Below are 25,749 nucleotides of genomic sequence, written 5' to 3'. Positions count from 1 at the left end.
AGAAGAGTTAAAAATCAATAGAAACAAAAAGTCATAGGTATTGTTCCAATACTCCAGGAACATCACAATTTGGATTCTGTAGATGTGTGTAATATAATGTGTAATATTACATTCTGACAACCTCAAGTTGAAAACTGCACAGCCGAAGATCACTTATAGTCAGTAACACTTTTCAAACTTTAATTTTAAATTCATCAAGTCTCTCCCTAATATATCATACTTTTTAATAAAGGAAACTGTCAGATACGCTATAATACAGAGGAAAACGTTTATATACTCTTTCATTATAATTTTTCCACAACTTCCAAAATGAAGAAAAAGACATGGAAACATTAAGTTCAGAGAATAATTGTGGCAGACAATTCCCTCCTCCTGAAAGTTCAATTACCCCAACACAGGCATAATTTCTTACTAACTCAAAAGGAACTGAATTCACATATATAGACAAACGTGGGATTCTGTTGAGTTCTGTTGGACAGAGAACACAATTGCTCAAGCACTGGTTGGGCACTTGTATTCTAATAGCTCACGGTTACTGAGCACTCCATGTCTGGGAAGAGCCAGTGCTGGGTGCCTGGCATGCATCCTTGCACCTCATCAGCACAACTATCCTATGGGCTCATCCTGGTTAACCTATTTTATAAATGAGAACACTAGCATCAGAGAAGTTAAAAAATTTGCCTAAAAACATCCAGAGTAGGTTTCATCGTTGCCCACTACTTTATAATGCTTTCCCAAGGGTACTGAGATGTTATCAAAACATGTTAGTGAAACAGTCTAAAACATCACAAATTTTAGGTTAATAAAAAATACCCAGAAAAGGGCAGCGTTATTAGAAATCTCAGCATAAAGTAATAATAAGAACTTATGATGATTGTATTCTTTTCCTATTTTTTCTCCCATACAGGCATATGAAATACCAAAAAACTTATTTTAGGGGTGTGTGTGTACATGTAGTTTCAGGATAATATAGTAATCTAAAACATTTTTAATATGGCAAAGTGTGGCAATACTAAATTTTTAAAAAGGATTTTTATTTAGCAAACAGAAAGCAAAAATGTTGTCCAAGTAACAAGCATTTATTTTATCCCTAGGAATGTACCTTTCCTTCTGCAAAGGATGTGAGATCCTGGCATGTAAATGAACATGAGGGACTAGTCATGAAAATACTGTATATTCAATTCCTTACATTCTAAAATTGTCGTAGCATTTAACATCCAACACACTAACAATCTTTTTTCATATTCAATAAAAATAAGGACAAATTCAGTAAACTCAGATGGGCTATTTTATCACGTAAATTTTAAAAAAGCAAGGGCAATTTTTCAACTGATTTTCTTTTACCCTGATACGAGTCAATGAGAAAATTTGAAATTGAAACATATCACCATTTCTCAGTGTTTACAAGTGGTAAGTCACAAGGAAAACCTTCCAAGGTCTTCTGTGTTGTTTTAAAAAGGTATTATAATCACATAATTTGGGAAACAATGTGTACTATTATCAAGAAACCTTTCATATTTTGTGAAATGGAGCACTTCCCAAATTTAAGAGACTATGGAAACCTTTTTCAGACATTTTTTAACATCCTCAGAAATGGAAATTCTTGTTAATGCTGATCTGATCAATTCCTCCAAGTATATGGACTACTTCTTTGCAAACTCCAAGCCCCCAAATCAAATTACCTGTTCAACTGTATCTGAAAATCAGTTACATACAAGCATCAGAGAGTGTTTCTCCCAGCAACATAGACCCAAAACACACTAAAAAACAAAAATTATCAAGAACATACAAAAGACATATCTTTTCATGTATTTATTTATTTTTTGAGATGGAGTCTCACTCTGTCACCAGGCTGGAGTGCAGTGGCTCGATCTTGGCTCACTGCAACCTCTGCCTCCTGGGTTCAAGCAATCCTCTGCCTCTGCCTCCCAAATAGCTGGGATTACAGGTGCCTGCCACCACGCCCAGCTAATTTTTGTATTTTTAGTAAAGACAAGGTTTCACCATGTTGGCCAGGATGGTCTTGATCTCCTGACCTCAGGTGATCCACCCACCTTGGCCTCCCAAAGTGCTGGGATTACAGGCATGAGCCACCGAGCCCGGCCACAAAAGACATACCTTTTCAAAGCCACAATTACCTCTCACCTGGACCATTGTTTCTCACTGATCTACCTGTCATAACTCTTGCACCTAATCATCTACTTATATCATAGGAGAGTGTTCCTCTTAAAATATAAATAAGATCATGGTGTTCTTCTTTTCAGGAACATTCAATGGCCTCCTATTCCATTGCTATTAAGCACAAACTACTGACACATCACCTTATGGTTGTGTGAGATATACTGAGCTGTCCTTCTTGTCCTCACATCTCTAATCTTCTCACCTTCTGACTGTCCCCTCTGTTCACTCTGTTGGTCTCCACAACACTCTTCAAACATGCTCAGCACACTCTCACCCAGAGCCTTTACACTGGCTTCCTCACTGTCTGGGATGCTCTTCTCTCAGGTAATCAAGTGGCTCACTCACTCACCTCTTTAAAATCTGTGCTCAAATACTGCTTTCTGTTCATATGGACCCTAAACACCTGTCTGTACTTCCAATTCCTTTTTTTTTTTTTTTTTTTTTTGGAGACGGAGTCTTGCTCTGTTATCCACGCTGGAGTGCAGTGGTGCAATCTCGGCTCACTGTAACCTCCGCCTCCCAGGTTCAAGCAATTCTCCTGCCTTGGCCTCCCAAGTAGCTGTGATTACAGGTGCATGCCACTGAGCCTGGCTAATTTTTGTATTTTTAGCAGAGAACGGGTTTCACCATGTTGGCCAGTCTGGTCTCGAACTCCTGACCTCAAGTGATCTACCTACCTTGGCCTCCCAAAGTGCTGAGATTACAGGCATAAGCCACTGTGCCTGGCCAGGCAATTCCTCTTTATCAAACTTAATTTTTACCATGGGACTTGTCAAACACATTATAATTAACTCATTTTTTTTTAAGAGTTGAGTTACCTAACATTAAAATATAAACTCTATGCAGAGAATTCTACCTGTTTTGTACACTGATATGATTTCCGACATCTGACATACAGTAGGTATTCAATAAATTCTATTGTCTCAAAGCCGGCTGCAGTGGCACATGCCTATAGTACCTGCTACTTGAGAGGCTGAGGCAGGAGGATCACTTGAGCCCAGGAGTTGGAAACCAGCCTGGGCAATGTAACAAGACACTGCCCCTTAAGAAAAAACAAAACAAAACAAAAAAACTATGAAATAAAATGTAATGGAACAGAAATAATTATCGCTTCAATTCTGAATCAGTTGAAAATAAATAACCACTCCAAAAATGAGGAAACCTACAGTAATCCTCTTTAATTCATATTGGATTTTAGGTTACTATTAAAACATTTTGCTATCTCAAGAATTCAGCAGGCTGAGCAGAGCAGATGGCTTGAGCCCAGGAGTTCAAGACCAGTCTTGGCAAAATGGCAAAACCCCATCTCTACAAAAAAATACAAAAATTAGCCAGGCGTGGTGGCCCGCATCCATGGTCCCAGCTACTCAGGAGGCTGAGGTAGGAGGGTCGCATGAACCCAGTAGGCAGAGGTTGTAGTAAGCCAAGATCATGCCACTGCACTCTAACCTGGGCAACAGAGCAAGACCCTGCCTCCCAACCAAAAAAAAAAAAAAAAAAAAATTCAGCTAGAAAAACCTTATATTTACTTTGATTAAGAAAATGTTTATAAACCAATACTTTATGATGCACACTGGTGAATATGAAGTTATACCTGAAGTAATATTAAATGACAGCTTTTCCATTTCTAGAATGTATGCATCAACTACCTTCACTTAAACATGGTATTATCCAAGCTCACAGTATCTGAGAAGGTTTGTGTCGTTATCTAGCAAACTAAAGTCAAGCCCTCTGTATTTCCCCACCTGTGATCTTCAAAGATATGGTGCCCCTTGAGATTTCTGTAAGGTAGGTCTGTTCTAAAACGTGTGAAAGGAAGAGAACCTGAAAAGGCAAGGTCTAAGAAGATCACTCATTTGGAGATGGCAAGGGTCACATCGGGGTTATCTAAGTCAGTGTGATTTACCCTTTGGTAAATCATACACATATTTCAAAAGTTACTTTATATGCTGTAGTTCTTGCACACATATTTCATGGAAAATAAATTAGTATTACCTCGACTATCATCCATATCACCATCCCTTGAATGTTCTGATTGGATGTCTGGAGGGGTCTGAAGGATGGCCACGCTATTCTGATTTATAATCTTCAATTTCAGTTTTGGTTTTGACAGTTTTCTTCTTGGAACTGCAACTGTGAGGCTCTGTAACTGAGTCATCCCTGATTCAGTCAAACACACACCATCCTGGGTATAAGTCTTGGGTGGGTCTAAAATTACAAAATCCCAAGAATACAAATCTAAACTTTCATTTTAAATTTGACTGATTACTGATTACTGATTACTGATACCCATGTCAAGGGAATGTGACTGTAGTTCTAGAAAGCAATTACGTATCTATGAAATGCATGAATAATTAACTTCATGAAACCCAATAAAAACAAGGAAAAATAGGTCAAACTTCCTTGGATTATAGGCAGAAATGTTACATGTTTTAAAAAAAATGGTCTTCCTGGACCGGGTGCGGGGGCTCATGCCTGTAATCCCAGCACTCTGGGAGACCGAGGCGGCAGGCAGATCACGAGGTCAGGAGATCGAGACCATCCTGGCTAACACAGTGAAACCCTGTCTCTTCTAAAAATACAAAAAATTAGCCGGGCGTGTTGGCGGGCACCTGTAATCCCAGCTATGCGGGAGGCTGAGGCAGGAGAATCGCTTGAACCCGGGAGGTGGAGGTTGCAGTGAGCCGAGATCATGCCACTGCACTCCAGCCTGGGTGACAGGGCGAGACTCCGTCTCAAAAAAGTCTTCCTGGCATTTCTATTTTCATGTCCCAATAAAAAGAGTTAGAAGCACTGCAAAGAAATGCAATGCTCAGCTAATCCACTATGAGCTTTTTCCTGGAAAAGATCAAAAGGCAGGGATCTATTTACACAAGAAAAGAGAGAATACTCCAGAAGCTCATCTGGAAAAATCAGAGTATCAACATAATTACTAATAGGGAGAAGTAATAAATAAGTACAAATCCTGCAGATTTAATTTTAAATGTACAAAACTGTTGTTCCTTAGAACAATTCCTGTACTATCCAAATGTTTTTGTATCAGGTGCTATTAAATACAAGTATTCAAAAGAATGACTGTTTAATAAGAATATCATATTAATCACCATACTAGGCTTATTAATTATTTTAAAAAATTAAGAGATTGAATTAATTCTAAAAGAAATCTGCTTGCTAACTAGGCCGTATTTTCTGCTAACTGATAATTAAGCACAGTAATATATCAATGAAACCAAAGTAAGTATGGCATTAATGGTTATTCTAAGAGCTGTTATTTTTGTTGCCAACTTGCTGAAATTTATAGGAATACTGCCCCAGTAAAGCTGGATGACATTTTATATATCATTGTGGAAATGATTACCAACATTATGGAATTTGGATAGAACACCCATATGATTGAAGCAGATTTTACAAGTGGTAAGCCAATTATGTAAACATTAAGCAAAGTAAATTAATTAAATTAAGTAAAGCATTTCAAATTTTACCTAGCTCTTTTACTTTTGTGACAATTTGTGCTACAGGTGAAGATCCACAGCAGTCTGAGGAAGGCACTGAAATGAAAAAAAAAAAAATCCAGGTAATTCTTTTCAGAAAAGGTAAAGTGTATTTACATACTTATATATGATTAAATTTTCTGTTTCTATACTCATTTTATTAAAATAAATGTTTGAGCACTAAAGTTAAAAGCACTTTTTAAAGCAACAACAAAACAAGAAGTGATGAAGGAAATACTCAAGTCATGGAGGAAAACCTGGCTAAGAAAGAATCAACACACTGGATTTTGACATATTGTCAACAACTACAAGATCATGTTCCTTGGAAGCAAAATTATAGTTTACATCTAAAGTATGTGCTTTTTATTGTTTCATGTAAATTGTTTTATAACAAGTTGTGATAAGTCATGTATAACCAACAATAATATTTTTCATAAAATACTTGTCAAAGTAAGTTTCACAAAGATAAAATAGAGTAGAGCTAAGCTAATTCATTGGTTATGGACAGTAAGGTGCAAATGAGTGGTACAGGAGTGCAGACTCACAGTTTAAATTATTCTCTTACCATTAGACGCAGGCATATAGGGTCTGCACATGTTACAATCAAAACCAATGTCTGCTACATTTTCCACTTCTTCCTCAGTATTTAAGTTCTGACGAACTGCATGCATCCATCTAAAAAGACCATATTTGTACATTTTTTAAAAAAAATGGAATATACTGAGAACTGCTACCTTTTAAACCTGTAACACTGAGTCTTCAAACTTAAAAGTCCTAAGCCTCACATGCTCCTCCTACCTTGCCCTTTTCTCCTAACTATCCCTATTAACAGAAAAACTTTCATAGAGCTAAGGAGGAAATAAAAAGGAATGAGAACAACTATTAGAGAGGAAGCAAAGCACATTACATAAGGAAGCTAATTATTTTATAATCATATATTAAATATTTCAAAGACAGCAAGGAAGCTAGTTAGGGCAAACACAAAGGTATTCAGAAAACTGCAAATGGCAGTGCTAGCATATATGGGCTCCAGGCAATGCATCTAACTTGAAGTAGACATATCTCATGGAAAGCGATGTTGAATGGTAATTGGGAAATAAAGTAAAAAGTTGTCTTGCAATGGAACAGATAATTAGTAGCCAGAGTCCCAAGAATACTGTACTACTGATAAAATAATACTATCAATATATGTTCACTGCTTAACTTCTGAAGAGTACAACAATATACCAATGAAAGCAAAGAAACATTCTTGATTTTGAAATTCCACATAATTATGTAGGGAGGGCAGAAGGTGCTATCTAATACCTAGATATCTAGTATCTAGAGCTTTAAGAGAAAGTGGTTTAAGGAGAACAGAAAGTGTTAGATATTTTTTATAATCTATTAAAAGATTCAGAAACCCTTCATAAGAAACGGCATAGATGAAGGCAATAATTCTCCATCTAATTTCAAGGGATTCCTAAACCCTCAAAAAGGCCTAAATTAAAAATCTTTAGTCTTGGGTGGACACAGTGGCTCATGCCTATAATCATAAAACTTTGGGAGGCTGAGGTGGGCGGATCACAAGGTCAAAAGATGGAGACCATCCTGGCCAACATGGTGAAACCGTCTCTACTAAAAATACAAAAATTAGCTGGGCGTGGTGGCATGCACCTGTAGTCCCAGCTACTCCGGAAGCTGAGGCAGGAGAATCGCTTGAACCCAGGAGGCGGAGGTGGAGTTTGCAGTGAGCCAAGATAGCGCCCCTGCACTCCAGCCTGGCGACAGAGCAAGACTCTGTCTCTAAATTTAAAAACAAAACAAAACAAAACTTTAGTCTGGAGTTGAGAATTCAAAACAGGAAATCAATTCTGTAAGTTCCTAGGTGACTAAAAATCTACAAGGCAAAAAGTTCCATACCTAAAACTTGTGATTAAGGAAAAGCTATTTTCCAGTTTTTTTTGCTACATTTCAAAGAGAAAAGCTTTAAAAAGATGAAAAAATAGCACAATACCTATCACATTGTCTACATTGCAGAATAAGATCTTTCTCTATAGTTTCAATAGCAGACTGGACAGGAAGATAAGCTTGCACAGGGAGCGCACTGTGTGTAATTGTTCTGCCATTCACATCTTAGAGCTGCAGATGTTGCTCCACAGTGTCTGCACCAAACACACCTGAAATCCAAATCCCCCCGAAAAGTCTCAATTTTATTTTCTTAGTTATTCAGTTACTGTAATTCAGGAAGCTACATACGAACATAATGGGGCAAATGATTTAATGTGTATGTGAAAATTTTTCTGATTAGTGGTATCTATCATAGAATATGTGTATTATTCAATTAAATAGGTATGGCTAATTTTTAAAAACTAAAGTGGTATGAGAAAGCTCTGAACTTGAAAGACTGACAAGGCAAACAAACCCTAGAGAACCATTTGCACTTCCAGCCTCGTTTGGGAACTGCCTGCAATGGAGGGTCTAGGCACTAGGTATGATAACTTATGTCACAATCATCACACAGCAGGAGTCTTCCTGGGTCAGTTGCCTTCCCACAGGCCTCACACACAGTGCACTCAAGACACCTCCAACCTTTGCTAAGAACCACTTTAGTGATCTGTGAAAGAAACAACCAATCCATGTGATTTATGCATTAACCTAACATAATCAAATATACTATATAAATTAATATGGTGCTTATGTACCTAGAAGCAGAAAGGGGCAATCAACTAACATTTATTGAGCACCTACGGAGGCCCATTACTGGGTTGGGCATGTTCATACACGCTTTTAGGAGCCTACTGAACAGAATAATAGAAAATGGCACATATTTTAATGCCTTTTTAAAGTCCACATAATTACCTTATGCTGTACATTTAATGTCCACTATATTTATAGATATAGTGACCAGATTTTAAAGAAATCAAGTAAGCTTCACTATTATTGATACATAATTTGAAAATACATCAACAAAGTCTCCATCTACATTTCCATGCTTAGAATCAATAGAAAAAATACCAAAAAAATTAATGTAAAGCATGAGTTCTTAGGGACATTTTATGATCTTAGAGGATTTCTATTTAGACTATGAAGCTAGGAATTCTGAAGTTCACATTCACTCCTCTGTTTATTCTCCCCTCTCTCAAGGGTATAAGTTAGCAGAATATTTGGGAATCTCCAAATCCCTAACAAACTCCTGAAGGAAACCACACCATGTAATATTAAGATTGCGGAACTTCTTTAACATCTCAAAAGACTAGGATCGTCAGACAGAACCAATCAAGTGCCCACATTATAATGAAACAGCAAGTAATGAGGGTACGGAATAAAAATTCAGATCATGAGGTACATGAAAGCCTAAAAGCTACCAGAGAAGAAAATAAAAGAGTTAAATTCAAAGGAACACCCATCAGAATGGCACAAAACTTCCCAACTCCAGATGCTAGAAGAGTATAAGTTTCCAATTCTACAGGAAAATACTTTTCAAAGTACAATTCTCAACCTAGCTACACAAGCAACTATGTGTGAAGAGAGAATACGTTGTAGACACAGGAAGACTCAAAATTCAGCTCCTTCATTCTCCTTCTAATAAAGTTACTTAGAGATATGCGGAACAGAATGAGGATGTATTACAAAGAAAAGGAAGACTTGGGATCTATAAATCAACAGATCCAACAAAGAACATCAGGCCAGGGAAGTTTAAGGATGAGAACAACACACCCAGAAGCCACTGGCACATATCCGAGCAGGAGAAGGGAATGTCTAGAAGGAGGGTAGGACTTCTCCCAGAAAAAAACAGTACTTTAAAAAATAATCTTATATGATAGTTCTATAGTAGGCAAAAACAAAGAACGAATGGAGAGTCACTATTACTTTCTTGTTATTAAAAACTCCATGAAAGACAACAGAAACTCATAGTATACTGTTTAGATCTGCAGTGAACATTTACTGAGTCATAACCAACACCTTATTAATTGAACTAAACATAGTAATACAACTATATTGGGAGAAGGAAGGGGGTGTATTTTAAGACCTAAATCAGAATTTATTTATTCATAGCAGAAAGTCAACAAAATCTAGCATTGATAAAGCAGTAAACCAGTTGATTATTTAGAGCTGTAACATTAACCACAAGAAAAAACACCTGAAAAGATTAAAAGTGATTGCCTCAGATGTGGAGGTAGAGTAAGACAAGAGTTGGTTGTTCATTACAAGGCCTTTTTTTTTTTTTTTTTTGAGATGGAGTCTTGCTCTGTTGCCTGGGCTGGAGTGCAGTGGTGTGATCTCAGCTCACTGCAACCTCCGGCTCCCATGTTCAAATAATTCTCCTGGCTCAGCCTCCTGAGTAGCTAGGACTAGAGGAATGAGCCACCACACTCGGCTAATTTTTGTATTTTTACTAGAGATGGGGTTTTACTGTGTTGGCCAGGCTGGCTTGAACTCCTGCCCTCAAGTGATCCACCCACCTCGGCCTCCCAAAGTGCTGGGATGACAGGTGTGAGGCACCACACCCGGCCCGTTACAAGGCTTTTAATGTCATTTGATCTTTAAACATGTATATTTATTATTTTGATTAGCTTATTGATTTTTAAGAATTTGTCTTAGATTACCAAGTTAGTATGTTATTTGCCCAAATGAAGGAAATGGCCTGGGGTAAGATCAGGGTGGCTTAGAGCAGTAGCCAGCAAACATTTCCAATAAAGGGCCAGAGAGTAAACACAAAGTTTTGAGGGCCATATGATCTGTTGCAACTTTATAAAAACTCTGCCAGTGTAATGCAAAAACCGCTACAAATATATGTAAACAAAAGAACATGGCCATATTTCAATAAAAGTTTATTTGCAAACACAGGAAATGGGCCAGATTTAGTCTATGGGCCAGTCTGCCTGACCCTGGCTTAAACAATGACCTGAAGACAAAGTGGCAGACAGATCTGAGGTGTTTAGTGGCAGAATTTTTAAAATATTTATCTTCATTCCTATTAAGTTTTCTTCACAGATACCTGTGGTCCCTTTTACAACCAAACTCTCAAGTTTCTCCGCTTATATTCACTCTTCAAAACACTACAGTCTGGTCTCTACACCCACATCCACTCATAACTGCTTAAGCCAGGCTTGTCAAGACCTTCTTATTCTCAAATCTAATGGAAACATTAGTGTTTGTGTTTCTTGACTTCTAGTACTTCAACACTTCAACAATTTCTCCCTCTTTGAAATTTCCTTTTAACTTAGGTACTGGGGTTGTACTATCATTTTTTTCTTCTGTTGAACCAGTTTAGCCTTAGTTTTAAAAGTTTTTTCAAATAAGATGTCATCCAGGATTCCATCCATGGTACCATGTCCAAAGTTGTTACAGATATGTTTTATAATCTAATACAGATACATGCTTCAACAATAATGGAGTAGATGGGACCAGCCTGTTCTCCCATAAGATAGTAGAAAATTGGACAAAGTGTATGAAACAACTGTTTTCAGATATTGGACAACACATAGTAAAGGAGACAGTGGTCTCTGAGAGGAAGGAAACACTCAGGGAGTCCTATGATATTCTGCCTAGAAACATTTTCCAGAACGCTGCCCAGGGAGGGAGAACCTCAGCAGAGTACAATCAATGGCCTCGCTGAGGTTAGGGAAGGTGAGGCAGTGGAATTTGCAGGACACAGTACTCAAAATGAAGAAGCAATAAGGACTAAGAGCTCCAGAAATCTACAAAGGATCCCCTGAAGTCTTTGGTGGAACACCAAGCCGTACTTCTAGAAGCCCAAAGACCCACAACCAGGGGAAAGTACATCTACTGGGAATTTGTAAGCTGCACAATTACCAGAGCTTGCAAAAGGCTCAAAGACAAGTGAAGCACAACCAGTCAGAGTACAAAGACACTGGTGAACAGGGGGTAGAATTCAGTAGTGATCCCAGAAACTTAAGTATAGGGTTAAACTAATGCTAGGACTGCAGCTACCAAAACGTGGACTAGGGAACCCCAGTGGGTCTGTAAAGTTAAAACAAGTTTAAATAATACTAAGATTTAATTTGCCTTTTTTCACTTTATTCACAATTATACAGTGGTGTTTATAGAAGCTACATGTTGTATCATAATATTACACTGACATTGTACAGGTTGTGCTTCTGTAGTCTTGTGTTACAAAATGTTCCTAGTTTTAATTTCTAAAATGCTGAATAGTCCATAGTTAAAATCCTCATGAACAAAAACTACGGCATCCCCAGTAATTTTAAAGAGTGTTAAGGTTCTAAAACCATAAAGTTTGAAAATATCCACCTTAGAGTGAAGGCTTTCTAGACTTGCCCCAGCAAGCTTAAAAAGAAGCTTCAAAGGTATCAAGCTTATCCACAAACAATTGCCTCCTGCAATAAAAATGCAAGCTGAGCCAATTCACATATCCCTAGTATATTTCTAGATACTGCTGTATTTCTCAATGAGACTGCAGTATTCTATACTGTCCAAAACAGTGTTGTGTAAAAGGAACCACACATAATTTTTAAAAACAGGAATAACTAGGTGTCTGATAGTGCACTAATTGTCCAAACTTAACTTATGTAAGTCGTACTCATCTGTAAAATGGGAATTCGGTAATTGTTGGATGGGTTAAAAGAAATATATTACTATCTTGAAAGGGATCTTATTCAATTTCCTTAGGTCCAAAACATTAAGTATTCTAAAAAACAAAATCTAATGATAGCAGCTACTTTTATACAGAATATAAAGCACAAAGAAGAAAAGAAACATGTTTTATGCATATATAACTTCATTTTTAATTGGCTTTATATACTCTGTGTTTTTCAGTCACATACCATGAGCAACTAATTTTTAAAAACTACATAAATTAACCGTACTAGTCTTCTATTTTGGATAGTATTAATTACAATCTTTCATTTTGATTCCTAAATTCACAAAAACCTGTATTACCCTATAAAATAAATACTACTGTAGTTATCAACAAAGAATTCTGAAGGAGATAATGTTGATTGGCTTACTATACTGACATTTTACTGACAATGATATAACACAGTGATGTCTGAAGGGCAGGGAGAATGGTATAAAAATCACTCATGATTCACAACCTATTATTGAAACTGAGGTTAGTATTTATATTACAAGGTATGGCAATACTAGAAAAGATTTCCTTGTGGAGTATACAGTTTAAGACCTCTGCTGTACAGCTATACCTCCATGCTTGCTTCCAGTGGCCATGACACTTTACTCAAATATGTAAGTTTTATTAAGACTGAGTTCTTAAAAAGAAAAAACCAAGAACCTTAGATACAACTAGTGAAGTATTGAGACCTGTCCATATTTGAAACCAAGCACACGATACCACTTAAAAGGTTCCCCAGAAAGCCTCTATCCTGAAATGCTTGAAAGTGAGCAGTGCTGACTCTCGATTATTACCAATTGCATTAAATATGACACTTGTTTTGTTTCTTTTGGCTATAAGGAGAAAATGTCATTTTGTGTATGAGTGAGCACAGAGGAGAGAGAATGTGGGAAAGAACAGAATGGGCTAATAATTTTTTACTAAATACTCCAGTTCTCAGCTTTATAAATCAACAGACAAAATGAATCAGCTAAACCTAAAATCTTTGTGAATAGTATAAATTGTCTTTTAAATTAAATGCATATATTTTTATGTTTTACTTTTTCAAGACAAAAGCAGGATATTAGTACAATATAAGATTTATAGAGAAGCAAATTTCTTCAGATAGCAAACCCTTAAAAGCAGTATTTAAAGTACTTAAATACTGTCACATATGTTTAATAATCATAATACTTAATTGTGAGAACTGGGAGCTCATGTTACTACTAAAACCAAATAAAAATTCAATACATATTTGTTAACTCAATTTAAGGATGTTTACCTTAATAGTGACACAGTATGGATGATAACACTGACCACACTGAGAACAGGCAAGTAATCTTCCTTCTGCTCCTTGGCCAAAACTGCCACAAACTACAGACATATCCTGAAGTTAAGAAAACAGAACATATTTTAAATGGAGACTAAGCTAAAAACCTACAAATTTTACTTTAAAAATACCTTCTTAACTAATACAGCTCTATAGCTAAATATTGGATCACTTCTGTGTATATGAGATAAAGCAGAAATATACAAGGAGGAATTCAATGAGGAAGACAGTAAATTGTCAAGTTCAAACCTGATTCAAAGTGAATTTGTCACTGCTGGAAAACAACACAACCGTAGTGTGCATAGAGTTTTCTTCATCATCCTTATTTGATGAAATATCTGCAGTAGACACCTATAAAAATCAAAATACACAAAATACAAAGTTATATTTTTCACTTGTTTTACACTTAACTGGAAAGCTTCAGAAAATTCATAATCAAAACATATATTTTTGCTAAGGTCTAGAATAACAATTCCAAATATTAATGCTAAGATACTACAGTAAAATGGAGTCATGACATTTTATTATTCAACTCATTCTCTCTTTAGAGGTAGAATTCCTTTAGACCAAGAAGTAATGAGAAAATATAATAAACCTGTCTTAGAAAGACTTGATTATGCAGAATTCTAATCAAGAAACTATAAATGATAATATAAGTATGTACACACACAAATCTATCACTATTTTAATGACACACACTTGGGATCTGCAATGTAGTTAGTCTGAACTGAGATGTCCTGCAAACATAAAATACAGCACATAATTACATATTACATGTTGAAATGGTAATATTTTAGATATATCGGTCAAAATGGAAGGCATTAAAATTAATTTCGCCTGTTCACTATAACCTTTATTTTGTTTCGAGATGAGTTTCACTCTTGTTGCCCAGGCTGGAGTGTAATGGCGCGATCTCGGCTCGTTGCAACCTCTGCCTCCTGGTTCAAGCTGTTCTCCCTGCCTCAGCCTCCCAAGTAGCTGGCATTACAGTTGTCCACCACCATGCCCAGCTAATTTCTGTATTTTTAGTAGAGACGGGGTTTCACCATATTGGTCAGGCTGGTCTCTTAACTCCTGACCTCAAATGATCCACTGCACCCAGCTCACTGTAACTTTTCAATGTGGCTACTAGGAAGTTTTAAATTGCATATGTGGTTCTCATTATATTTCTATTAGCACCGCTTTAGAATATTATTTTTAATAACATCCAAATTTCAGTATCAGCCAAATGATTATCAACCAATATTGTTCAGTCTGGACTTAGTTCTATTTGACTAAATCAACTAAGTACCCACTGGTTTGTTAATAATTTCTAGAGTGATTATGAAACAAAATAAAGCTCTGAACTAGAAGTTGTAGAAAGAAGACAAGGAGGGCACTGCCAAAATCATAAAATACAATCCTGTTTCTTTAAAAAGCTTATAACCTAAGCCTGGAAAGACAGAGTTGAAACACAACAGGTTATGTTCAAGGTCAAAACATAAAACAACTGAATTACTTTTCTTGAGGAACAACTGAAAGAAGATTAACCAGCTGGGTGTGGTGACTCATGCCTATAATCTTAGCACTGTGGGAGGCTAAAGTGGGTGGATTGTTTGAGCTCAGGAGTTGGAGACCAGCCTGGGCAACATGGTGAAATACTGTCTCTACCAAAAATACAAAAAACAGCCGAGCATGGTGGCACATGCCTGTAGTCTCAGCTACTCAGGAGGCTGAGGCAGGAGAATCACTTGAACCCAGGAGGCAGAGGTTACAGTGAGCCAAGATTATGCCACTGCACTCCAGCCTGGGTGACAGAGTGAGACCGTGTCTCCAAAAAAAAAAAAAAAAAAGGAAGGAAGGAAGGTTGGTTGGTTAACTAAATAGAAGGACTACATCTCAGTATTTTTCAATACAAATACATTTAAAAGCAGTTTTTTTTGTTTTTTTGTTTGTTTGTTTTTGAGATGGAGTCTTGCTATGTCACCCAGGCTGGAGTGCAGTGGCACAATCTCAGCTCACTGCAAGCTCTGTCTCCCAGGTTCACGGCATTCTCCTGCCTCAGCCTCCCGAGTAGCTGGGACTACAGGTGCCTGCCACCATGCCCGGCTAATTTTTTGTATTTTTAGTAGAGATGGGGTTTCACCATGTTAGCCAGGACGGTCTTGATCTCAAGACCTCATGATCCACCCACCTCAGCCTCCCAAAGTGCTGGGATTACAGGCATGAGCCACCGTGTCCAGCCTAAAAGCAGTTTTAATGGATAGTACTAATGCTTTATAAGAGCAATTTATAGTCATATGAACCCTAATGACTACAAGTGTTAATAATGCCAATATTCATCATTAGGGAGTAAGTAAAGCCATGACAAATCCAAACATTAGAAAATTATGCAACATTTTAAAAGTAGGGAGGTAGAAACTTGTATAGACTGCCATGAAAGAAATTACAAAAGACGTTGTTGAGTGAAAAAATAAATTGCAGAACAGTATTTGAGGTATAGCACTATAATATAAAAACCTGCAAAGTCATTACATGTAGTCTATGGGCACATATAACAGGTTGAATCATAAGAAATTGCTGCTTTTCATCAGTTCAGAAATAATATTGGCAATTTCATATGGATCAACCTAATATATAAATATACCAAACTGGTAACAGGGAAATAAGGAGGACTGAGGAGTTAGTAATGGTAAATTCTGATCTACCTATAGCGCTTTAATTTTTTTAATAGAGAAAATGTATTGATGTGTTATATGCATAGTATTAACAAAATTAGCTTTCTAAGATTTTAGAGAATCATCCAAGATGATTCACAGAAGTAGAATCATCATCATCAGTAAGAAATTAAGTGACTACTAAAAGTAATCATTAATTCAGTCATAGGACTAATGATGCATTGACAAGACTATTGAGATATATAATTAGGGAAATGGCTAAAATAGAGATAAAGTATCTATTTCTACCTCCCAACTACTAACAGAAAATTCAACACATTATACACACTGAGCAGCTCAAAGAAATTGTAAAGATCCATTATTATTTTTAAAAGGAAATTTAACCAGTGGATGCTTTCACTGAAAATGATAAACAATATATTCCCAGTATAAACCAGAAACAAAGTCTGCAGTAGAAAACTGCAATGTCCCTAGATTCAAGTGGGGGTGGGGAGTCATATTTAAATAATAAGTGCAGAAAAACCAAAATATTTTAAAATAATTGTCCACGCAAGAAAGAAAACAGTATCATCTAGCTTGAAGACCCACTGTTTTTATTTTATAATTTATTTCATGACCTTTAGACTGCTAGAAAAATAAAACCTAACTTGAGGGCAAAGGTAATCTTTGAGAAAATACGTGCTATTGTTGCCTGCATAGATAATAGTGTGATTTATCCAGAAGGTGATAGAAATTTCATTTTCCTAGACCACAGATATAAGCCAAGGAGAATAGAAAGCTCTGACCTAAACTTCACAAGTGTCCCTTCCAAGCAGGGACACGTAAGAGTAAACAAAAAAAGAAGATCAAATTAAACTCAAAGTGAGAAGATAGGAAAAAATAAAGATGAGAATATAAATCAATAAAACAGAAAGAGGAAAGAAAACAGAGAAAAGTCCATGAAAACAAAGGCTGACTCAAGAAGATCAATAAGACTGATAAATCTCTAGCCAGACTGATCAGGAAAAAAATAAGACAAGATACAAATTATTAGTATCAAGAATGAGGGAGGTGAAATCACTACAGATTCTACAGGTATTAAAATAATAAGAAACATTATGATCAACTCCATTCCTTTAATTTGTCAAGATGGACAAAATGAACAAATTTCTTGAAAGGTGCAAATTTATGCAAGGAGAGACAGATAACCTAAATAGGTACCTATTAAAGAAATACAATTTGTTGTTAAAAACTGTCCCACAGGCTGGGCACCGGTGGCTCATCCAGTAATCCCAGCACTTTGGGAGATGGATCACCTGAGGTCAGGAGTTCGAGACCAGCCTGGCCAACATGGCGAAACCCCATCTCTACCCAAAACACAAAAATTAGCTAGGCATGTTGGTGCATGCCAGTAATCCCAGCTACTCAGAAGGCTGAGGCAGGAGAATTGCTTGAACCTGGGAGGTGGAGTCTGTAGTGAGCAGAGATCACGCCACTGCACTCCAGCCTGGGCATGGTGGCTCACGCCTCTAATCCCAACACTTTGGGAGGTCAAGGCAGGTGGATCACCTGAGGTCAGGAGTTCGAGACCAGCCTGGCCAACATGGTGAACCAGGGGGCTGAGGCAGGGGAATCACTTGAACCTGGGAGGCAGTGGTTGCATGAGCTGAGATTGTGCCATTGCACTCCAGCCTAGGCAACAAGAGCGAAACTCCATCTCAAAAGAAAGAAAAAAAAAAAGAAAACACAACAAAAACCCCCCACAAAGAAAATTTCAGGCCAAGATGCTTTCACTAATAAATTCATGTATAATATAAGAAGATACATTTCCACTACTACACAACTTTTCCAGAAAACTGAAGATGAGAATATACTTTCTGATTCATTCTATGAAGCTGGAGTTATGCTGATACCAAAACCAGATGAAGACATTACAAGAATGTAAGACTACAGGCTGGGGCATGGTGACTCACGCCTGTAATCCCAGCATTTTGGGAAGCCAAGGTGGGAAAATTGCTTGAGCTCAGAAGTTCGAGACCAGCCTGGACAACATAGTGAGATGCTGTCTCTATTAAAAATTTTTAAAAAGTAGTTGGGTGTGTTGGCACACAGCTATGGTCCCAGCTACTTGGGAGACAGAGGTGGGAGGTCAAAGCTGGAGTTAGCTATGATCGCACCACTGCACTCCAGCCAGGAATTAGAAAGAGAACCTGTCTCCGAAAAAAAAAAAAAGAAGAAGAAAAAAAGTGCACAGGTCTACAACTGTGGTGCATCCACAGTTTTATTAATACTCAGCAAGAAAGGGGAGTACACTGTTAACAAGTACAACAGCATAGATGAATCTCCAAATAATTGTGCTGAAATAAATCAGTCCAAAAAGCATACAGTTCTGTATGATTCCACCTATATACAACTCTAGAAAATGCAAACTAATCTTGGGGACAAGGACGGATGGCAGGGGGAATGCAGAAAATTACAGAGGGACATGAAGAAACGTTGGGAGATGAATATATTCACTATCATGATTGTGGTGTCGTTTTCAAGGGTGTATATGTATATATCAAAGCTTATGGAATTGTACATGTCAAATATAGCTTATATCAACTATACCTCAATAAGCCTGGTTTGAAAATTTTTCTTTTTGAAAAAAGGACGAGAATCTAAGCTTCCTTATTCCTGGTTTAGTAGTAAACTTGAACAATTTCACCTGTCTCCTATACTTAAAATGACATTTCAGAATTTTAAAAACAGGATTTTAATAAATAGCAGTTATTACATAAAATATTTGCTAGTAGTTAGCAAATATATTTGTAATACACATATAAATAAAGTCTCATAACATGATAGTAAGCAAATATCAATCTTAAAATTTTTAAATTAAAGAGCAACTATATTACATACTGACTTTTTAGAGAGGGTTGGCATAGAAAGATAAGGAGTCAAAGAGGAAGGTAAGAAAAGAGAAAGGATGAGAAAGTAAATATACAAGAAAACGTAACCAGAGGCTCAAAAAAAAAGCAAAGTAGGACAGTAAAATAAACATTTTGACCTATTTATATGACTCTTAAGTTCAAAATAACTTGCTATGAGATTTTCATCATTAACTGACGTTTAGATTAGAGAAAATATACATGAAGCAAGCCTCACCCCAGGCAATACAACAGCTCCGATTCCACTTTTCAGCTTTGACCTGCCTCGGCCACCTCGCCCCGACAGTCCTGCACCTCGAGGTCTCCGCTTTCCTGGAAATCCAGACCCACGGCCCTATGTAATAGATTAGGAAAAGTCAACATTCTGTGACAGCCCAAAATAATTTTTAAATCCAAATGCCACTGAGATAAAACATTTTATTAAATGTTATACAAACACTTCTTTAGATAAGTATTAAGAGACCTGGCTTATTATTTTTATCTTTAAAAGTATACTCCACAACTTAAAAATCTAAATATAAAATGCTTACAACCTTAGAATCATACTTTCGGGCTGTCACTGTGAACGCTATCAGCAAGCCTTTGCATGATTTTTCTCTTTCGCACTCCTACATTCTCGGTGACGACAACAACTATAGCCTTATCCAGATATTTCGAAGTGCAACAAGTTGTATTCAATATAGAGTAAGGATAAGGAAGAACTCTCTCATTAACTGGTCTCGCGGTGATTACAGTAATAGCTAACATCTGTTGAGTACTTACTATGTACTAATCTAAGTATTTTTTACTCTCAACAATCCCATATAGTAGGTTTTATTATCCTCATTTGAGATGAGTGTGCTGAGGAATAAAAGGGTTAAGTAACTTGTCCAAGGTCGCTTAGCTAGCAAGTCTGGCTCCAGCGTCCCTGGGTTGGAAGCATATTCTGTACTGCTACATCAGCATGAAAGTTCATTTTTGCTAGTGTGTAACAGTATTCTTCCTGTCATTAAAATTAAGTCAGTTTCCTTCACTATTCAACAGTTCTCTTATGAACTCAACATTTCTACCTCATTCACCATTGTATTTAGAGGAAAATTTATTATTATTGTTATTACTTTTATTTTTGAGACAAGAACTTTCTTCGTCACTCAGGTTGGAGTGCAGTGGTGTGATCACAGCTCACTGCAGCCTAGAACCCTTGGGCTTAAGTGATCCTCCTGCTTCTGCCTCCCAAAGTGCCAGGATTACAGGAGTAAGCCAAAGCGTCCAGCCAGGAAAAATTATTTGAGGATTACAGGAAAGCTGACAAAAGGCTTTGTGAAAGCTTTGCTTTAAATAATCTGAATAATAAATACTTGAAATGGAAATAATTTATCTGACTTCTTACACAAGAAATAAACTTATTGGAAAATGTGTTAAATTCCCTGATAATTTCAGACATTAAGTACCAGAGTATGGTGTTCCCTGCCCCCTCACCCTTGTTTGTACTAATTAATTACTCCTTGAAAAAACCTGGCACCTACCTAAGTAGATGAATTATGTATATTTAAAATTATCCAGATGCTCAGGAAAATACTTAGGTGTTTCCCTCACCATAAGTTAAATAATATGTCATATCTTCAACTGATGTCCCTATCATAGTTTGAAATGAACTTATTCCCTATTTAGCAGAATGGTTTCCAAGTCAAAAATTGATGGTGATACTGTAAGCATAAAATAGAAACACATGAACAAAAGGAATGGGAGGAATGGCTTTTTTCCCTTTGGATGTAATAAATACAGCCAGCTCCCAGCTTCAAACTGCCACTCCTGTCTTCTCTTACCCTGTTCTCCTTGAGATCCCTTTTGAGAAGTGCATCAGCTTCTTTGCACAACAGATGGATGGGGTCAGGTTAGTTTTTTGGGTTTTTTGTTTGTTTGTTTGTTTTTGAGATGGAGTCTCGCTTCTTTGCCCAGGCTGGAGTGCAATGGTGTGATCTTGGCTCACTGCAACCTCCGTGTCCTGGGTTCAAGCTATTCTCCTGCCTCAGCCTCCCCAGCAGCTGAGATTACAGGCACATGCCACCATGCACAGCTAAATCTCTTTGTATTTTTAGTAGAGACGGGGTTTCACCACGTTGGCCAGGTTGGCCTCGAACTCCTGACCTCCAGTGATCTGCCCCCTCAGCCTCTCAAAGTGCTGGGATTACAGGCGTGAGCCACTGCGCCCGGCCGAGTTTGTTTTGTTATTAAATTGGTATAAAAGATTTTTGAAAAATTAAGTCAGCGATTAAAAATCAAGACTACAGTAGTCTCTCAATTTATTTTCTCAAACATGAAATGCTGACCCAGAAAAAAAGTAAGTACAAATTGGTGGTCTATATTATCAAACTGTCAAATGAGGTATATTTATACCTCAATATCTTGGATGATATCATGGGGAGGTAGGGAGGTTAAAAAAAATAGTTCTTCCAGTCATGAAAGAAAATAAAGTATAACCTAGAATTCCTTAAAATCCTTGATTAGTCTGAATTAAACAGCCATATTCCAGAATATTAAATATAGAATATGAAGAAAAACTGTCATCTCCAGTCAATGAAGTATTTTAACTTTTGAGTTAATACTTTTTCAAATTAATTTTTTTCTCTTCAAAATGCATCACACTACTTAACTCACTTCAAGGACTGGCAGAGCCATCAACCAATGTCATGGGGGAAAAAGCCTTGTCATTTTAAGGTATTAAACAGACAATGAAATCTGCCACAATTTTGGTATTTCTTCTCCATGAGAACATAATAAATTAATGGAGTTTTTTCTGCTTTTTTCTAAGCAACAAAATTTTATGATATCATGAATGAAAAGGTCCTTAATTACCTTTTGGTCTACATGTCAAGGACTTCTCCCTCATAAAACCAGTAGTAATCACAACAAAAGGAATTAACCATAAAAAGAGGTATTAAAAATGTATACTTGATTTTTAAATGCAAGCATATTATTTCTTTACATTACAATTTTTAGATTTAAATAGTGTTTCTGGAAGCTCAATCTAGAAAAGAAAGATTTAATTCTTAACACCCAGTAGGGCAAAACAAATCAGACAGAAATGATATATGAATGTAAATGCAATTTTATTTACCACTTTGATGCTCCAAATGGCACTGCCAGGAAGCTGCCTGGGTTTAAAAATTTCCCGACCTTCTGAAATGTCTGGGGACCAGGAAGGTGGGCTCACTGTATTTTGGGCACTCCAAGCCTCCTAGGATATGGCAGTTGAGAAAATAGATGTGTAAAACTCAGCAACATAAAAGGTCAAAGCCAGCAACTAAGGAATTTTAGAACAGCAAAAACAAATGCAAACGTATGGAAATTTAGTACAAATTGCTTCAAGGAAGGCAAAATAAGCTAATCACTAACAGTGATTTAAACATTTAAGTATAACTTAAATAACTTAAATGTTTGCTGCTACAGAGACATCACTACAATGAAACTTTAAAAATTAAGGTTTATATGATATCAACATTGACTCATGAACTGCAATTACTGCACCAAAAAGTAAATAAAAGTCAATCACACTTTAAGAATTAACACTAGAAGAAAGTATTGGGGGGTTATTTTTCTTCTAACAACTATCACTCTACTTAAAAGGAGAAATGGATAACCATAAGGAATTCTATATTCTATAGCTATAAACAACCAAAACCAGTAGGCCAAAGAATGCAATGAGAAACATAAGCAATCGATAAATGCATAAACTTTACACTGTAGAGAGCTGGTAACATTCAAATGCAAATACCATTGTAACCTTAGCATTTAATCACTCTTTCTTCAGTGACCATTAGTTGTCGGTTTGGTTTCGGTTTTTACTTAGAGAAATGAATACTTTATGGAAATTACATCCAATGGACAAAAGTGAAGAAACGTTAAAGCAAATTGTCCTAAATTTGCAAATTAAAATGCCTAAAGTACCTGATAAATTATATAGAAAGTATTATCTTATTAAAATCTATATAACTAAAACTAAAGCATTTTACTTCCAAACAACCACATTCAGCAATACCCTGAACTAATCTGAAGATGCTAAACAGCATAAAGAAAAATGTTTACTCCACAAAGATAACATTTTAAAGAAAAACAAGACAAATGTCAAACAATAAAAGAATATATTTTGAATTAGGTAATTCAATGGTGCATGCATAATTTTACCAATCAAGTAACCAAAACTTAAGACAAGGTACATAGTACTTACCAGGTTTCTAGAATATCATCAAATTAACAAGTACTATCTCATTAATCACATACAAATACCAGGAATTAAAATAACCAGAAATAAGAATGTGACTACTCTTGGGGTAAGAGATAGGTAATGGAATAACAGTATTTTGGAAAAGCCACACAAGCAATAGACTGGTTTCATTTTTAAGTCACAAACTCAACCCACACACATTGAAGTCCAGCAATCCAACTCATTCTCTCCAGCAAACACTTTATTTTCTTCCCCTCCAGGATTACCCTCAGGTGTTCTTTCTTACCCATCAAATCTCTAACCTAGCTCAGGTAATCACTATGCTGATTTCACTGAGCAGCAACAACTGCAGGTCAATTATCTCACTTTCATAATTTGAAATCAACTTGAATCTGTACCTATGTCTTCTTCCCTACTATTAGTAGGGAAGTGTTGTCAAAGGCCATTTCTCTTTTCTCATTTTACTCATGCTCCTAACATCTGGCATACTGTTCTGCTGGATTTGGCAGCAGCCCACCTGTGGATATTTCACTGACTTCCTCGCTAATCTTTCTTCATCTCCTGTACGTGTTCTTCCTCTATTTGACTTCCGAAGCCCTGGAGTTTCCCAGGGCTTGAGCCTAGATCCTAAATGGTGTTATCTACAATGAGGGCATCTTGGAACTTGATGCTTCCCACATTCTTATTTCTAGTTTTAATCAAAGATCTCCAAGTTAGCAGGATTTTCAACTTCCTTCTTAGCATTTCCATTTTCTCACATAAAACCCCTCTTAATTTTGCCATGTTTAAAATTTCTCCCTTAACCGGTTTCATCCCAGTCTTCCCCATCCTTATAAATGGCATCCAGTCCCTTGTCACTCTCCTCTGCTCCTTCAGTCCTCTCCCCCAACACTTCGTCAATGCAAATCATCAGCAAATTCAAGACTTTTTATCTTCAAGTTTTGTCTCCGATCCTTCTACTTCTTGTCACTTCCACCACTAGCAGCCCAGTCGTGCCCACCACCATCTCTCACCTAACCTGCCACAAGAGTCTACTGCTGGTTATGCTTCTCCCACCCTGCATCTACTCAAGCCTTTCCCCACAGCAGCCAGAGGAACTTTTCAAAAGTACAAATGTGATCAAGCAAGTCACTATTCTATTTCAAATCTTCAATTGCTTCTCAGAGCACTTAAAAGACAAACCTTTCCCCAACTCATCTTGTGGCACTTGTCTCCCTGCTGCTATGCTCCAGCTATTCTGGCTTCCTTGCTGTCCTTCAAACATGCCAAGCTCTTTATCAATCAGAGCCCAACTGACTCAGAACACTTCACAATACCATTCCAGCCCTTCAATAAATGTCTGGCATTTTCTTTCTTTCTTTTTTTTTCGAGATGGAGTCTCGCACTGTCACCCAGGCTAGAGTGCGGTGGTGCGATCTCGGCTCACTGCAACCTCTACCTCCCAGGTTCAAGCAATTCTCCTGCCTCAAGCCTCCTGAGTAGCTGGGATTACAGGCAAGCACCACCACGCCCGACTACTTTTTGTATTTTTAGTAGAGAAAGGTTGTCTCCAAGTTTCTCAGGCTGGTCTCCAACTCCCGACCTCAAGTGATCTGCCCACCTTAGCCTCCCAAAGTGCTGGGATTACAGGTGTGAACCACTGCGCCGGGCCAATATTATTTTTTAAGAAAATACTAATAAAAAGAAACAATTGATATTAAATAAAATTTAACTATTGACTATAAATATATGTTTCAAGAGATCTGAGTGAAAATACCATTCTATGTTAAAATAAAAAATATGACATTCGATAAATATAGTAATAACATGTTCTCAAAGGTTCAAGGGGCTAAAGCTAATGAGAAAAAGTTAAATATAAACACCTTACAATTTACCTAATTACTTGAAATAGAAACTTATCTTCATTCCTGTATTTCTCCATTTTTCCAATTTCTAATGTCTACTTCTTTCCATTTTGTATTTTCTTGTATTGAGGCAATTTAAAGAGGATATGCCAGGTCTTCAGAAAGCCAGGAAATGAACATAAGCACTCTGGAACCTATCTGAACTTAATTTTTCCAAGATTTTTTTAATGGTTAAAAATTGGCTCAACTGGGGATACTAAGAGGAAACATCAGGGGCAAAGGGGATTTGGGTTAAACAGATCGAACAGGATTCTTACTGAAGGCAGGCCAGACTGATCAGAAATCATCTGGAGGGTGGTGGGAGATAACAAATTTGATCAGATATAAAAGGTGATCAGTACTGAGAGTGGGGGATTCTTTGAAAGTTTCTTCCTAAACCTGAGAGATGTGGGCCAGACTAGGATGAACACTGAAGGCTGAGGCTGAGAGGAGGCTTAGAGGATCCTGACTAGAGTTTGGGCAAGGGGAGAGGCTTTGTCAATGCAAACATGCATTCAGCAATATT

At 37.0% G+C, this 25,749-nt stretch overlaps 1 protein-coding gene across 1 annotated transcript in view; it reads right to left on the bottom strand.

Moving 5' to 3' along the window:
- LOC129528445 (histone-lysine N-methyltransferase 2C-like) overlaps nt 1-25,261 on the bottom strand; it is a 60,262-nt gene extending 35,001 nt beyond the window's left edge. The window contains 11 exon segments of the mRNA XM_063699364.1: nt 4,177-4,389; nt 5,664-5,729; nt 6,238-6,347; nt 7,666-7,698; nt 7,700-7,828; nt 8,084-8,265; nt 13,523-13,627; nt 13,820-13,921; nt 19,354-19,470; nt 22,234-22,353; nt 25,223-25,261. Coding sequence (XP_063555434.1) covers nt 4,177-4,389; nt 5,664-5,729; nt 6,238-6,347; nt 7,666-7,698; nt 7,700-7,828; nt 8,084-8,265; nt 13,523-13,627; nt 13,820-13,921; nt 19,354-19,470; nt 22,234-22,353; nt 25,223-25,261 — 1,216 coding nt within the window.
- Nucleotides 25,262-25,749: the final 488 nt, after the last annotated feature.

Source organism: Gorilla gorilla, chromosome 17 (assembly GCF_029281585.2).
Source record: "Gorilla gorilla gorilla isolate KB3781 chromosome 17, NHGRI_mGorGor1-v2.1_pri, whole genome shotgun sequence".
Lineage (NCBI taxonomy): Eukaryota > Metazoa > Chordata > Mammalia > Primates > Hominidae > Gorilla > Gorilla gorilla.
The sequence above is the reverse complement of the archived record's forward strand: the minus strand, read 5'-3'. Positions and strand labels throughout refer to the sequence as shown.